The sequence below is a fragment of the Sebastes fasciatus genome, chromosome 18, assembly GCF_043250625.1.
Source record: "Sebastes fasciatus isolate fSebFas1 chromosome 18, fSebFas1.pri, whole genome shotgun sequence".
NCBI classification, from domain to species: Eukaryota; Metazoa; Chordata; class Actinopteri; order Perciformes; family Sebastidae; genus Sebastes; species Sebastes fasciatus.
The window spans coordinates 11,386,690-11,402,326 of record NC_133812.1 but is presented as its reverse complement, the minus strand read 5'-3'; the positions used below and the strand labels follow the sequence as shown (position 1 = coordinate 11,402,326).

The window sequence follows — 15,637 nt, the reverse complement described above, 5'->3', positions numbered from 1 at the left end:
CTATGTTACCTCCATTACCTGAGTAAAAAGCTGCAGATTCGGCTCCTCTCAAGGTCACCACTCCAAACTGCTCCCAGCTACATTTTAATAAATCAATGAATATTTATCAGAACACATGCCTGCATCCTGAATCCAAATGCTCCTTTTTTTTACTATCTCTTTGAGGACACTGCTCGGCGGCGCCGTGTCCACTGGTCGGGTGTTTTTGCTTTGTTTGTTACATGGATTAAATGGAAGTTGTGACACTGTTGATCCTGCCGCTTCCCCCTTCATTAAACCGAGTGGGTTATTGTGACTATTCATTAGTATCTTCACAGTTAGATATTCCCCCGACATGTGACCCATCGTAACCTCGCGCTTGACAATTACTTTTTTCTTGAATGGTGACAAAAAGTTTCATTCCCTCTTCGCACTCTCCACTCGTTTAAAAATTGCAGTCAAAGGGGCGTGGAGAGCGACGGAGGAGAAGGGGGGGAGCACTCAATATCTCCACCTTCACACACACTCCAGAGAAGATGGAGAGCGATAGAGAAGGAGGGAGGCGGCGTTAACTTTAGAAAACTGATTGCACAGAGTCCTACTAGTGACACTACAAAACATCCAAGGACAATCATTGTTACTTTCAATCTTGAAAAAAGAGAGCTACTCGAAATTATTGGCAGTTCAACAGATTCACTTTTTATATGCATTATGCTGCTTCTACAATGTCAAACGACGATTGTAGAAGCAGCATAACGATTTTTTTTTTTTAGTGTTTCCAATCTCTTTCACAAGAGTTATATTTGGTTTAATATTATTTACTAAGACAGTGTGTGTGAGTGTGTGTTTACTGAATGCAATCCACCATGCTTCAGTAGTGAACTGTCATGGTATGGGACGCCCCTAAAAACTTGGTATTTCTCCCGGGGCGGTGCTTGACTTCCTGCGTCACACAGAGTGTTGTTTGCATTCTCACCGGCTCACATTGGGCTGTCTCGTCACTTTTTGAATTGGAGTAAATATGATTAGTTATTTATATAAAACGGTCACTATATCCTGACAGTAATGCATGAGACAGGTAATCTGAAAAAAAATCTGTCTCTGTGTCCTCCGGTGCTCCTAATGGCATCTGCAAGATTTCACAGACCGGAGGAAAACAACCAATCAGAGCTGAGCTGGAGCCTTGCTGTCTCTGAGCAGCTGTCAATCACTCACAAACTCCAATCAAACGGTCAAACCAGGCAGCGCTGATCAAATATGAATCAATATTCATAAGTTACTGTAATGCCTATTCCTCACCTCAAATGTTTTCAGAAACATCTTATAGTGTACTGTTTAGCTGTAAAATGAGAAAGTTTATGACCTGGCAGCCATGTTGAGATCAGTTTAGGAAATACCAAGCAACACCCACCAGCCAGAGCGAACTTTCTCATTTTACAGCTAAACAGTACACTACAAGATGTTTCTGAAAACATTTACATAATAGGGATATAGGGAAATAGGGATTACAGTAACAGAATATTGATTCATATTTGATCAGTGCTGCCTAGTTTGACCGCTTGATCGGGGTTCACGAGTGATTGACAGCTGCCTCCATTGAATGAACAGCCAATACGAACGCTCTCTCTGAAATGACCTGTGATTGGCCAAAGTCTCCCGTCACAGGCTAGATTTTTTAAAGCCTGAAAACAGAGCCATGAGGAGGTGCAGAAGTCTAGTTTTCTCTCAGAACACTTTAATTACAATATGCTGAAAGGTAATTATGGAATTTTTACCCAATGATGCCAAAAATATTCTGCAGGTTTAACCCTACAGGATATATCACGCCTAATTGTAACTTCAAACAGATGATTTTGTTTAATTGTTTTGTGATCATCGATTTACAAAGAAACACTTAGAGATTTTTGCTCCTTGTAACGTTACTGCTGGCACGGCTGCAACCGCGACTAGACTACGCTGCAGATTTCCAAATTACTTTTACCTGACTGCTGATAAATTCTCAAATTGACCATCATAAAAAATTAATAACGTTACTGGAAAATAAAGACGAAGGCACCCAGGAATAGATCTATAAAACATTAATCCAAAGAGCAAAGAGCATTACTGTCCAATCACACTGTGATTTTACTTGAGTCATACAGACACACACACACATACCCAACTCACATACACTCACTCGTCCATTGTAAATTCATTCTAATGTTAGCATGACTGGATAGTGCAAATTATAAGTAGTGATCTACATTATTTGTACAAAACTAACGTATCTCATGGAGCTGAAGGTTGAGAGACGGTCACAGAGCTCGCCGAAGTGTGCACTGCTACGTCCTGCAAAACCACGCCCTGATCCGTTTGAAATACCAAGTTTTTAGGGAGTCCCGGCCGTCATGGTATAGCGTCTAACAACCAGTTCTGAAACACACACACACACACACTGCCATTGGATGTGTTCAGGGTGCAGCAGTGTCTCTGCAGAGACTTTCTCTCGTTGTCAGGGGGAAAAAAAAAAACACACTCACTGACGTCTCCACTACAGTCAGCGCGAGGTCACATCTTAATTTAGAAATTCTGCTCAACAGATTTTATGGTGTAATTAGGACTTTGCTGTTATATATATATCCCCCTGAGACACACACTCATAAGTCTCATGAATATACAGTAGATGTCACACTGCACACATACTGTACCTACGAGGCAGTGTATAACTTCCCATTCTTTTATAATGATGTGAATGTAAGGGGCCGGCTCTGCTCTGTCGCTCACCAGGAGAGTTCCACTGCAGCTTTGAGGAGGAGCCCATCTGCATGTTCACCCAGGACAAGAATGATGATTTTGATTGGACGCGGCACAGCGCTGCTACCCGCGATACCAAGTATACGCCCAACACCGGGCCCAGTGGTGACCGCAGTGGTTCCAAGCAGGGTAAGTAGTTTTAAAAGTCTTAACCGTTCACTAAACCCCTCCCCAAAACAGTGATTGTCCAATCATAGCTTAGCTGTAGTAAAAGCAATACTTGGTATCCAAAGAAATTGCAGGGTGACTTTCAAAAACCAAGAACACAGAATAAAAGTGGAAGGAATGGATTGTACATGGTGTTTATCTGCTCTAATGTTAAAATCAAACGTTAGCATGCTCAGCTAATTAGCTTACTACCTAATTAGAAACATACTGTTTAAAAATAATACAAGCTGGTAAAGTAGGAGGGGTGGGCAGGTGGTCTGACCAGACTGAGTCTACTTTAAAAGATCCTCTATAGACTGTGTTTTAAAACCAGTGGGCTACCTCCGGGTCTGAAAAGTGAAGCCAATGCGGAAGTGCCTTAAACTTCCATTCTCTCTAATAGCCAGCAGGGGGCGACTCCTCTGGTTGCAAAAAGAAGTCTGATTGTATAGAAGTCTATGAGAAAATGAGCCTACTTCTCACTTGATTTATTACCTCAGTAAACATTGTAAACATGAGTTTATGGTCTCAATCGCTAGTTTCACGTCTTCTTCAATACAGCATGATGTTCATTTAGTAAATTATGGTCCCATTTAGAGTCAAATAGACCATAAAGCAGGGTATGCTTTAGGGCTTGGCTACCTTGTGAGTTTCTTCTTACAACTTTAGCCCTTTCATAGTGTGTATTCACTTCATGAAAAATAATTCTAACTATTTTGGTTGCCTGACAATGTCTTATTCAGTTTGGTTGTTCTTAGCTCCACCCTCACGTGTCACTTCTGGTTGCAAAAATACAACATGGTGACAGTCTAAAACCAAGATGGCGACAGCCAAAATGCCGAACTCGAGGCCTCAAAACGGCTGTCTACAAACCACTGTGTGACGTCACAGTGACTACGTCCACTTCTTATATACAGTCTATGTTTAAAACATAACAGTTCCTGTCTAATATGGTTTGTCCACAGTGTCTGCCCTCGTTAAAAAAGTCAAGAATCTATGAATATGCTAATGTGCTGGTCACAAGATGCATCCTACTTCACCGAAAAGTCCATTCTCAGTGTATGTGCGCTAAAGTTTCCACACCACACTGTAAACTGCAGAGATTTAAGGTGAGCACGGAGAAACTTTCCCCCGTCAGCAGATGTGAATGCATTCTGTGCACAATGCCCCTCTGGAAGTAAATAAAACTTGATTAAAATCAAGTTTTATTACTCCAGAGGGGCTTTGACAAAAGAAAGCATTCAGTCTGGATATGTTGTCAAAGTAGAAAATAAATCCATAAAATAAGTTAAAAATAGGTCCGTCTGTTGTGAGTCTACTTCAAAAGTTAGTTGATCGCATTGTTAGATCAGCCTTTTTTCGACAGTACAGCTATGATGAGCGTGTCTGAACCATCGACAGCATCAGGAGGAGAGAGAGAGAGAGAGAGAGAGAGCGCTGGTGTGGACAGAAGGAGAGAAGTGTGAAAGCGAAACTCAAGTTTATTTAGATACCATGTATAATTCAATTAAACTCAACACTCAATTAGCAAATTGGGCATATTCGCAACATATCTGTCATAGCGTGAATGATCGATATCAGCTACAGACGGACGGTCATCTCACTTCTTTTTTTTTTAGGCCGACACAGCGACTTAGTATCTGGTCGGGAGGGGGAGTGAGGTTTTAACTGTTGATAGGCGGGGGTTTGATACTCAGTTTTAATCCTCAGCAAAATGATGAGAGGATGCTGAACTGATTCGCTCTTCATGGCTCATGCTGGCAGGGTGTATATACTTTATATATATATATATATATACATATTTATATATATTAGGGCTGTCAATCGATTAAATGTTTAATCATGATTAATCACACATTTTTTATCTGTTCAAAATGTACCATAAAGGGAGATTTGTCAAGTATTGAATACTCTTATCAACATGGGAGTTGGCAAATCTGCTTGCTTTATGCAAATATATGTATTTATCTATTATTGGAAATCAATTACCAACACAAAACAATGACAAATATTGTCCAGAAATCCTCATAGGTACTGCATTTAGCATAAAGAATATGCTCAAATCATAACAGCTGTCAGTGTGTCAGTGTGCTGATTTGACTACGACTTGCCCCAAACTGCATGTGATTATTATAAAGTGGGCATGTCTGTAAAGGGGAGACTCGTGGGTACCCATAGAACCCATTTTCATTCACATATCTTGAGGTCAGAGGTCAAGGGACCCCTTTGAAAATGGTCATGACAGTTTTTCCCTGCCAAAATTTAGCATATCTTTTGGAGCGTTATTTAACCTCCTTCACAACAAGCTAGTATGACATGGTACAACCTACACGCTACAACCCAAAAATTGCAAGTTGCGTTAATGTGTTAAAGAAATAAGTGGCGTTGAAACGAGTTTGCGTTAATTATTATTATCGCATTAACTTTTACAGCCCTAATATATATATATATATATATATATATATATATAATAGACAGATACAACAACCTCAGCATTCACTAACCAGTGAGCAAGTTACTCAATTGAATTTCTCAGCTGGGGATTTATCTATATACTATAGCTGAACAATCATATTGTGAATGCAATTATGCACAAATAGGGAAAAAAACAGTTGGTGTACGTGTAAGCGATTATTTTTGCCAGCTGTCAGTGTGGCTCTGAAAACATTGCACCTGCTCATTGGATTGGAAACAATGTTGGTTGAATGCACTCATTTAAATGGTCACCACTCTGTTATTTCTTATGTAATCCATGCATGAATACATGAATCCCCACAGTGCACCGACAAACAGTGGCATTATCATCTGTTATTGCTAAATTGTTGTACCTTCTATACAATATATGCAAACAAAGATGCAACTGCATAATAGATGATTTCAGCTGTACTTCTAATTGTGTCTTCAATTGCTTGATGCAGCACAATCTAACAATGAGCAGCCTTGATCATTCATGTTCAAGATAATCTTGTAACTGAGTCTCCGTTGCTGTTTCCATGGGTACCTCAACCAGATAAATCTGCAGAGAATTTAATATTCAAAATGTCTGTTACATGTGCAGGTATTCAATATTCAAGAACTTAATAAATAAAGAATTTAAATAATTGGATTTGCAGGAATCTGTCGGAGGATTTTACATGAATCCGCTGATGGAAGGTATCTGTGGTGGAATATAAGTGCCTATTATGGTGCTCCGGCATCAGCAGCAGCTGAAGCAGTAAATAATGCATTGGCTTTAATCACCTAATGGTTTCAAAATGTCCAGCATTTCATTACCAGCCCCATTCCTCTTTTGCGTGTAATTATCTGATATGAGATTCAACTGAGGGAGATATTCCATTTGGTCTTGGCTGGAGGGGCTAGCTACCCGTCCCTGTGCCTGTGGCAGAGATTGGCTTCAGATCATGTGGCTCAGACACAATCAGAGGGCTGTTTGACTCGCTGCCGTCACCGCTGCCGTCCACGACTGTCAGACCGAGGGAGCATAAATGTAACCCCATTGTTATCGTCTCGATGCGCCCCTGGTTATTGCTATTAGTAAAAGGAGAACTGTCCGTCGTAGAAAGCCCTGCCCCGGCCCTTATCTCCGATATGGAAGGTTTCGTTTCCATCATGCTATCACAGACCGGCTGAAAAAAAGTAACTGAGCGTGACCAAAGATGCCTCACTTTCTCCTAGTGTTTACAGTGACAAATGATTTGCTGGTGTATCAGTAGGCAGTCAGAAAGTCGTTGTGGGAGTCTGAGCACTGCCTGACAAAAGCTCTCATATTTTTCAAAGGGTACATCAACTGTTAGTGCAGTTTTCACAGCGAGGCAAAAATGACTTTGTCCTGAGGATATCCACAAGGCATCTTCAGATAATATACTCTATATACTGTACTACATAAAAAAAACTCCATATATTCGTCTTAAAGGTCATAATCACTAAGATCTGGGAATGTGTCAACGGGGCAAGAAACATCCGATGTCCGACAATCAGACAAGTTATTTAAAAAAAACACCCTGTTAGCCAGACTTATTTGGAAGAGAAAGCAAAGGCAGCTGAAAACCCCAAACTGTCTATTTAACCTTTGTTTAAACTGTGTGCACACAGTTGTGTGTTTGTGTTTGTGTGTAATGATGGATTATTACCAATTCAGGGTGCAGTCACCTTCGGTTTTACCTCCAAATAAAGTGGTTTAGATAATCTGGCTAAAGTGTTTGCAACTTATTTACCACCCGTATAATCATCCGAGTGCTTGTTTTCCTTGACTTTGTGAGTATAATGTTATCAACACTGAGTTAAATGATGACCAAAACTACAAAATATGTTGTGATAAACTAGAATTATCCTTTAAATGTTGCTCTCCCGGACAAAGTACATGGCAGTTTGTTATGTTTTAGGTTTTGTATATTAACATATTTATAAGATAATCTTACTTGCAGTAGCCTACTATATATATATATATATATATATATATATATATATATATATATAAACACAGAAGCAGCCACCTAGAATTCCCCCTCTTAGCCGAATGCCAGACGCTTGCCAGCCAGTTCCCAGCTACTTCCCAACCAACTCCTCCTGTTTCTTGACAGGGTGTGTCTAGATTCCACTGTAAATATTAACATTCATTCTATTGCAGGGTGTCACTAAGTATGATATGGCGCTACCTTCATAAAAACGCTAGGGCTGTCAATCGATTAAAATATTGAATTGCAGTTAGTCGCATGATGATGATATGCAAATGTATGCATATATTTATTATTGGAAATTAATTAACAACACAAAACAACGACAAATATTGTCCAGAAACCCTCACAGGTACTGCATTCAGCATAAAATAATATGCTCAAATCATAATATGGCAAACTGCAGCCCAACAGGCAACAACAGCTGTCAGTGTGGTGACTTGATTTATGACTTGCCACCAAACTGCATGTTATTATCATAAAGTGGGCATGTCTGTAAAGGGGAGACTCGTGGATACCCAGAGAACCCATTTTCATTCACATATCTTGAGGTCAGAGGTCAAGGGGAACCCTTTGAAAATGGCCATGCCAGTTTTTTCCCCGCCAAAATTTAGCATAACTTTGGAGCGTTATTTAACCTCCTTCACGACAAGCTAGTGTGACATAGTTCACGTTAACTTTGACAGCCCTAAAAAACGCATCAACACTGAAGTACACTGAAGGTTTCTTTGTTTAGGCCATGGTTTGCACTGTATGATTCTCAGACTTACAGAAGTTGCTGGAACGTACGTACTGTATGTCTTATATGTGTTTTTATGTGCTTCAAGGTTTCTACATGTACATTGAGACATCAAGACCGCGGAAGGAAGGGGACCAAGCACGGCTCATAAGTCCGTTTTTCAACGTAGCACCTAAAAACCCTTACGGTATCACCAACCCACCTGCCTACTGCTTTGGCTTCTTCTACCACATGTATGGAAAACACATAGGTAAGATACTTTAAATCAAATGCTTCATTGTCCCCAGTCTGTATAACAAAACGTCTGTGTTGCTCTTGTGTTTAATCTGCCATTGAGTCTATCCACTGCTGAAAAGATTGTCTTAATTTATATTCATTGCTCAGTGGTTCTTGGAAACTGATGAAGGAAAGGATAATTACACTCATTCTTTAAAGAATCTGTCACTGTTCTGTGCTTTTGGGTGCTTAAGCACCAAAAGCAACTTAAAGTGAAACTTAAATTGCTTCGGCAATTCACTACTAAATGAAGGAGATGCATTCTTATCTATGCAGAACTAAATAACAGTCAGAGGAAACAACACAGCAAATTTGCCAAAAAAAAAAAAGTCCATCTTCAAGCATCTGTGGGACATCACACAGGCTTTGAAACATAAATTGAGAGATGAGATTCTTGAAATTTCTGTCCGTGTTTTTACTTTTTTTTGTCAACAAATGGTTGTTTGTGAGACAGGAACACTCACTGAGGAAAAGAAAAGGGAGAATGGCAGCACTTTTTCCTGTAAGCTACAGAATCTCAGTCATTTCCAGAGAGTTTGTCCCCGTGGCAGGTGCGGCGGGGAGTTTTGTGCTTTCATGCTAAAATTTTCTAAGTGCAGCTGTCAGATGTTTCAAGCAAAGGATATCTCATTTTTGCAACAAGCCCCTTCAAAGGTGTGTACACAAATCCTGGGCATTAGCTCTTACATTCCTCTCTGAATGTAGATAACAACCTTGTATGGCCCATTTGAAGATGGCAGAGCGACTGAAGGAGCCATCTGTGGCTTTCGTCTGACTCTTAGGTTTCCTTCACTGGGGACCCAATCAGCCGATTCGCAAGCACTCCTGCTCTGAGTGCATGCTGTTTGTGTGTTTGTCCATTTGGGAGTGGTGAGAAAGATTGGATCTCTAGCACAAAAACAGCAGGCTTATACTTTGTCGACGGCCTCTATTGGTGATTTCTCTGTCTCGGCTTCACCCCGTATCATTAGCTACTGCACGGGTTTATAAGGCAGGTGAGGGGCACCGCTGGGTGGGGTTGCGGGGTCGTCTCGGTATCATGGGGGCTCGATGCTGTTAAGGTATGAGAGCAGTTTGTTAGATGGCAAGCTGATGTTGTGCACCACTGCGGAAAGCATTTACGATAATAGCAAAAAAGTAAATCTAAAGTGTTTATAAAGAATGTTTCTCAAATTTGTCTGGCCCGTCACTTGTCCTATTTTCACCACAATGGAGGCAGCTACAAATTTATCCTATAGGAATTCTGAATTAAAACCTATTTAATATGTGTCTCATAAATCTTCCACAACCCACTCAGCCTTTCAGGTGACCCAAAGGTTTAGAAACTCTGGTATGATATTGATGGACCCAATTTAAAGGGGACATATCATATAAAACTCAGGATCTTCTTCAGTCTTCGTGCACATACATTTGGGTGTCTGGAGTGTTTACCAACCCACAAACTGTGAAATAAGACAACCCAGTCAGTTTTTTTTGTTGGGTTGCCTACATCAGAAAACGTGTTTCAACAAGTCATTCAGATTTGGCTCCCCTTCCTATGTCACTTGCAGGCTCATTAGAATATACAGTACCGCCCACAACTTGAGAACAACCTTTGCAAAGGTGAACCATATTTTTCTCGCAAGCCAATCAGAGCAGACTGGGCTTTTTCGGGAGGGAGGCTAAAAGAGAGAGGCGCTAAAACAGAGGGTGAATACAGGTATATTCAGACAGACAGTATGAGAAAAATGATGTGTTCTTTTAACACTAGAGCATGTTAACATAGTAGAGACCCAAAATACAAGTATGGACCTGAAAACGAGCACAATCTGTCCCCATTAAGCCACTTGAATGCCTCTCAAACCAATGCAGCTCCCACACTGGCCTTCACAGTTGTAATCATGCTTTTCCAGTCATCAACAGATGTGCGTTAGGTCACTGCAACATTGTGTGTCATTGAATCATATTTTGGACTGGCTATTTCTTGTTAAGGCCACCAGATGTCACTCATTTGTATCTACAAGGGGCACCTCTCTTAGCGAACACAACTGTCCTGTGTTATGGACCGTCACCTTTGACATTTGCACCTTAAAAAAGTCCAGTGACTATAGTTTTTGGCAGTGGCAAAAACTTCTATGGCATCCGTCGAGCCATTCTCGTTGATCCGTTCACATGCAAAACAAGTGTTGACATAAGCACAGCAGCCTTGAAGCACAGTTTGGGTGGCATTTGAGGCTGACACGCACAGTGACAGGCATACAGTGTGTCTTTTTGCATCGTACGAGTAGGACTTGCCAAAGTTTTCAAATCTGAAGTTTCTCCCAATAACATTAAATATTCATGACTAATTGAGAAAGTCAAAGTTTTGAGAAGAAAAACATCCTTAAATATTATTTATTAAGAGATAAACACTCAAAACATCAGCTAATGTGCTTGATCAGGACTGTCTTGGTGTGGTTTGATCATATTTGATTGACAGTGACCAAACAACCCCAATAACTGTCATCAGATTCTGATTCAAATCCTGTTCGGTGCCTAGAGGCACACAATATCACTTTCTCCCAACTTTGGCCCACCCACTCCCACCAGTGAGAAAGAAATCTTTCATGTAAAATAACCAAAACTCTTGAGACCTTGGCAGATTATCTGTGTTCATGTGGGACCTCGTCACTCTTAGTAAGTAGCGATAAAATGTGTTTTCAGGGCCTTTAATAAAGAAATGACAGTGACAGTGACACAAAATGAGAGCGCACTATAAAAATATCTAAAAATACTACTTCTCTAAAAATATTTTGTCAACAAAAAACAAATAAAAGGATAAACAAAATAGATAACAAACAAAGTGAAGGTAGAAAAAGAGAGCTGTGATAGTGAATGAGCTCAAAGAAGGGACAGCGAGTTGCGGTTTGGAGGTCATTAAAGTTGATGTTCAATAAACTGTGAAATCACTACAGGCTGGCGACTGCGCACGTCTCTCTTTTGATAAGATGTTTACAGCGAGCATTTGGCTGCGTTTACCTCAGTATTCTAGTGAGACAGCGGAGGTATCAGCGCCATCTCCACCCTCCACCTGCTCCGCTCTGAGCTTCTGCTGGACCTGCTGCTCTCCAACCCACTCAGCTCTCTCTCTTCTTCTTTCTCAGTACGCTGGCTTGTTTATCTCTTATAAGCTATATTTTCTTTTGTGAATCTTGTGTTTTCAACAAATTTGACCGCTGACCTCCACCCAGTGAGCGCTCCTGCTTATTCAGTGTAATCCACAAATGTCACTGTGAATACTTTCAACGGATTATTATGGGTTATCAGAACATCCATCCGTTATCAGCTGTAAACGCCGTATGAGAGCAGTGCAGAGCAGCGGCCATGAGCTAGCCAGTGGGGCACGCTCACATGCACTTAAAGGCACGTGCCGCCAGCCCGGCTATGTGAAAAAATCTTGGATTGCAACACACACAGAGGGAGTGTGACTTCATCCTCTGCTCAGGTAGACATTATTCCTCTATATCTTTACATAGCAAATAGTTGTTTGCTGCTCTTTTAATGCTCTGAATATGGTAAAGTTTCTCTATACGAAGTTAATCTCCCTCTACGTGTGTTGTAATCCAAGCTTCTCCTTACCATGTTGACATAGTTGGGCTGGCCACACGTGCTTTTAGTGCATGTTCATGCATGTGAGAGTGCCCCACTGGCTAGCTCATGGCCGCCGCTCTGCACTGCTCTCATACGGCGGTTATAGCTGATGACGCCGTCACGACCAATGGCGCCGTCGCGGAAGCGTAGCACTCACCCTCCGGTTCCCCCCACATTAACACTGTTAGCTCTGTCAGCACTGTTGCCTTTGTTTTCCCTGTTAGCGCTGTTAGCTACGAGACGCTGGCTCAGCCATCGCCATGTTGAGAGCCGTATGGAGGCAATAGAAATACTCCCAATCCCGCATATAGCACCTTTAAGCTCTGGGGTGGATGCACCTTTACTGTTGCATCCTCTAGACTGTGGAACAGCATCCCCCTCCCTATCAGAGCTGCCCCCACCATTGACTCTTTTAAGTCCAGGCTCCTGATATATGTTATTAGTTATTGATGTTTATGTCAGTGTTTCGTGTATTTGTGATTTTTAATAGTATCAAGCCATCAAGTATTGGGGAGACGAGCCCAGGGCATTGTTGTTATCGCTAACCATTTTCCAACTGCCTCATGTCTAGTTCATATGCAAGAAAATGAACATTACTATTAATACTCACAGCTGTCAAGCTGGTATGTTAGTGGGAAATTTTGTCTGCCTAGCCTTGTGGAAGCGAAGAGTGTTCACAGGTATGCGGGTAGGTTGGTAGGTAGGCCATCAAATCATTTCCTGCAGGCCGAATGAAATGATTGGACGGGCTTATTACAGCCCTATGACAGCCACGGATACCAGATTTTTTTCGTTTTTTGGTCAGACCATTTGATTTATTAATTGCTGTCGGGATGTAAACAGAATTTCCACAAATATAACAAAAAAATACTTCTAAAATAAATTGCGTACCCTAGCTTTAATTTGAACACTGATATGACAGCAGGACTCCATATGGTCTGAAATTAAGCCAGGCTACTTTACAGCTGTCCTCAGTGGAAAGGCCGAGTGGAAGTGTCCAGGTGGGGGGGCCGGACCAAACATCTGGAGAGGTGGAGGCAAGGGAGGTGGAGAGAATATAAGGATAGAGGTGTTGGAGGGCAACTCAGCAGGGAGATGAGAGCTCCTCCGGCTCCCTGCCGAGGCTGAGTAGGCCGTGACATTTCCAATTTGCTCAAATTGATCGCCAGCCAGACCCTCTCTTCCCTGCCCTCCCCGTCTGTGGTGAAGCCCATGCCCAGACTGTGGCGTGTTATGATGAATGGGCTAAATGTCAAGGACTTGAAACCCAGCTCAGATCCTCCATGGCTACGCTCCATTTAGTATTCTGCCTCCCCGGCCGTGAGAGAAATTCGCCCCCAGAGCTTAGGAATGTTGGTTTGTTATATTTGCTACCCAGAGAAGTGACAAATGGGCCAAATAATGTATGTACATACACTGCGTGTGTGTGTGTTCTCTTATTGCAGAGAAGTGTTGTTTTAAATAGTTGAAGGCTTTTTCATATTTAGATACGTGAGTCACAAAGCCATCAGACATGGCACCGCTCCGTCTTGAGATGCTGCGAGTTTGATGCTCTTTGGGCATTGTGCTGTGGAGGTGAGTCACAGTCAAGTTGTGGCACGGCAGCGCTGACGGCCAGAACCCGTCGATAAGGACTTTCGCCCACACGCTGATGAGAACAGTGGCAGAGGCTCAAAGAAACTCCTCCGTAGTTTGCTAGCGGGGGGATACCTGCGACAAGGTCACACTTAATTACTGAACCGCACATCAAAGTTTGCCTTTGGAGCCCGTGTCGCATTTGTTTATAGGATTAAGTCTCCAGCAAAAGCACACCAAGCAAGTCTGTTTTAAGCCTGACCTTCTGAGAAGCAATGGAGTCATCCTTTCATTAGCAAGGGGGGTGGTACTGCACCTCAATCCCCCTCCTCTCTCTCTCTCGTTCTCACTACATAATTGAAAATTTCCAGGAGCTATTTCTCACTTTTCACCCGACTGGCATCTTTCTTTTCTCAGATCTTCTTTAAATTTCACAAGTGTCTGCCACAGGTAGTACTCCTTTTAAAAAAAAAAAAAAGGTATTCCAAAGAATATACAGCACATGCTTTTGCTCAGGATGTGATGACACTGACATTACCACCTACATCGCAATGAGTTCAAAGAAAATGTAAGCCAGCCAGCTCAGCAAGAATCCTCCTACATCCTAAACACTTCAACGGGAGATGAAACCGCAGGTCATGTTCTGTACAGGAGCTCATCTCTCACTGGAGATTGTGCTGTCGTTGGAGGAAAGCGTACCGTACAGTATACACTGCTGATGAGAGAATATGAACAGGGACGTACAGCGTGGCTTTCCTCACAGTAATGAGGCACCTCGCCGAGGCAAAGATGCATCAAAAAGAAAGGTTGCAGTCGTAGACGCTGCTGTTTTTTTTTTTTGCTAGCCAGTTGTGTCGACGCAGTGGTGCTGCTTTCCATACTTGTGAAATTCACTTGACTTCAGAGCGGGGGTCCTGCTGTGCTCCGCTATGGTGTCAATGCTAACCTGATTTGGGTCTTTGGATGCTGCTCTGCTGGCCCACTGCTGAAGGATACTGTTCTCTCTCTCTCTCGCTCTCTCTCTCTCTCTCTCTCTCTCTCTCTCTCTCTCTCTCTCTCTCTCTCTCTCTCTCTTTCTCTGTCTTCCTGCATGGCGTATAGAAAAACTAACACAATCGGTTGGTTTGGAGCGGAGGGTAAAGCGGTTGCACTGGGTGTCATCATCTGACAGTTTTATATCAAAGCCCAGGGCCAGACAAGGGGTCTCACTGAGGGGAGTCTTCAATTCAGACCTGCTATATAGTCTATTCTGTCTCAATAAGACCCAGTACTTCTGCGTTATATATGAATTCAGTTAAAATGGAACCGTCAAATTGCATTTTCAAATGCAGAGTTGGTTTCGACAGTGACATCCACGGGTTTCTCCTGTGCAGCTTTCGGCGAAAGATGAAAAAAGGGAAGCTGGACTGAGTTTGAAACTAATGATGAATTAGGAACTGTTCTCTCTACAGGGAGCGTATTTACACTCCACCAAAAATTCTCATCACACACTGCCCATTAGTGATAATTAATTTGGATTAATAGGAGCTAGAGAATAATTTATCATCGCTTGCAGAATCACAACTTAATAAATGTATCAATTCACGTGACCTGCGTTTAACCTTTGCTACCGCTTGGCTCTGCTTCAAATGCAGAGGAATATATACATTTGAAATGCAGGAGACGGGTGTGAATATTAAGCTTAAAAGTCCACATCCAATTTCACTTGCAATTTTATACTGGAATTCACAATGGAGTCCTCCAGTCTGGGTGGTTGTGTGGTAGCTCAGTTATAGAAGTATAAAATTACTCCAAAAAAAGGGACAGATGTATTGTTTCAAACTTTTTGGTTTTACAGTACTTTAAAATACTTTTTTTCCAGTAAATAGTCCATCTTGGTGTCACTGAAAGGTCTGTCTGAACCAGAGGACAACTCCAGGGTCTGAAAAGTGAAGCCAATGCAGAATTCAATTCAGTTCAATTCAATTTATTTTTATATATAGAGTCAAATCATAACCCAATCACAAACCAATGGATGACGTCACGGTGACTATGTCCAAAGTCTATAGTCTGAACACAGTTTTGT

At 41.8% G+C, this 15,637-nt stretch overlaps 1 protein-coding gene and 1 long non-coding RNA gene across 3 annotated transcripts in view; both read left to right on the top strand.

Moving 5' to 3' along the window:
- The window catches only part of LOC141755882 (uncharacterized), a 490,132-nt gene that overhangs the window by 346,047 nt on the left and 128,448 nt on the right, over positions 1-15,637 (top strand). The window lies entirely within an intron of this gene.
- The window catches only part of LOC141755875 (MAM domain-containing glycosylphosphatidylinositol anchor protein 2), a 310,559-nt gene that overhangs the window by 283,183 nt on the left and 11,739 nt on the right, over positions 1-15,637 (top strand). For both annotated transcript variants that reach the window (XM_074615183.1, XM_074615182.1), the window contains exons 16-17: positions 2,746-2,901; positions 8,201-8,362. In XM_074615183.1, the coding sequence (XP_074471284.1) occupies positions 2,746-2,901; positions 8,201-8,362 (318 nt within the window). The remainder of the gene's footprint in view (positions 1-2,745; positions 2,902-8,200; positions 8,363-15,637) is intronic.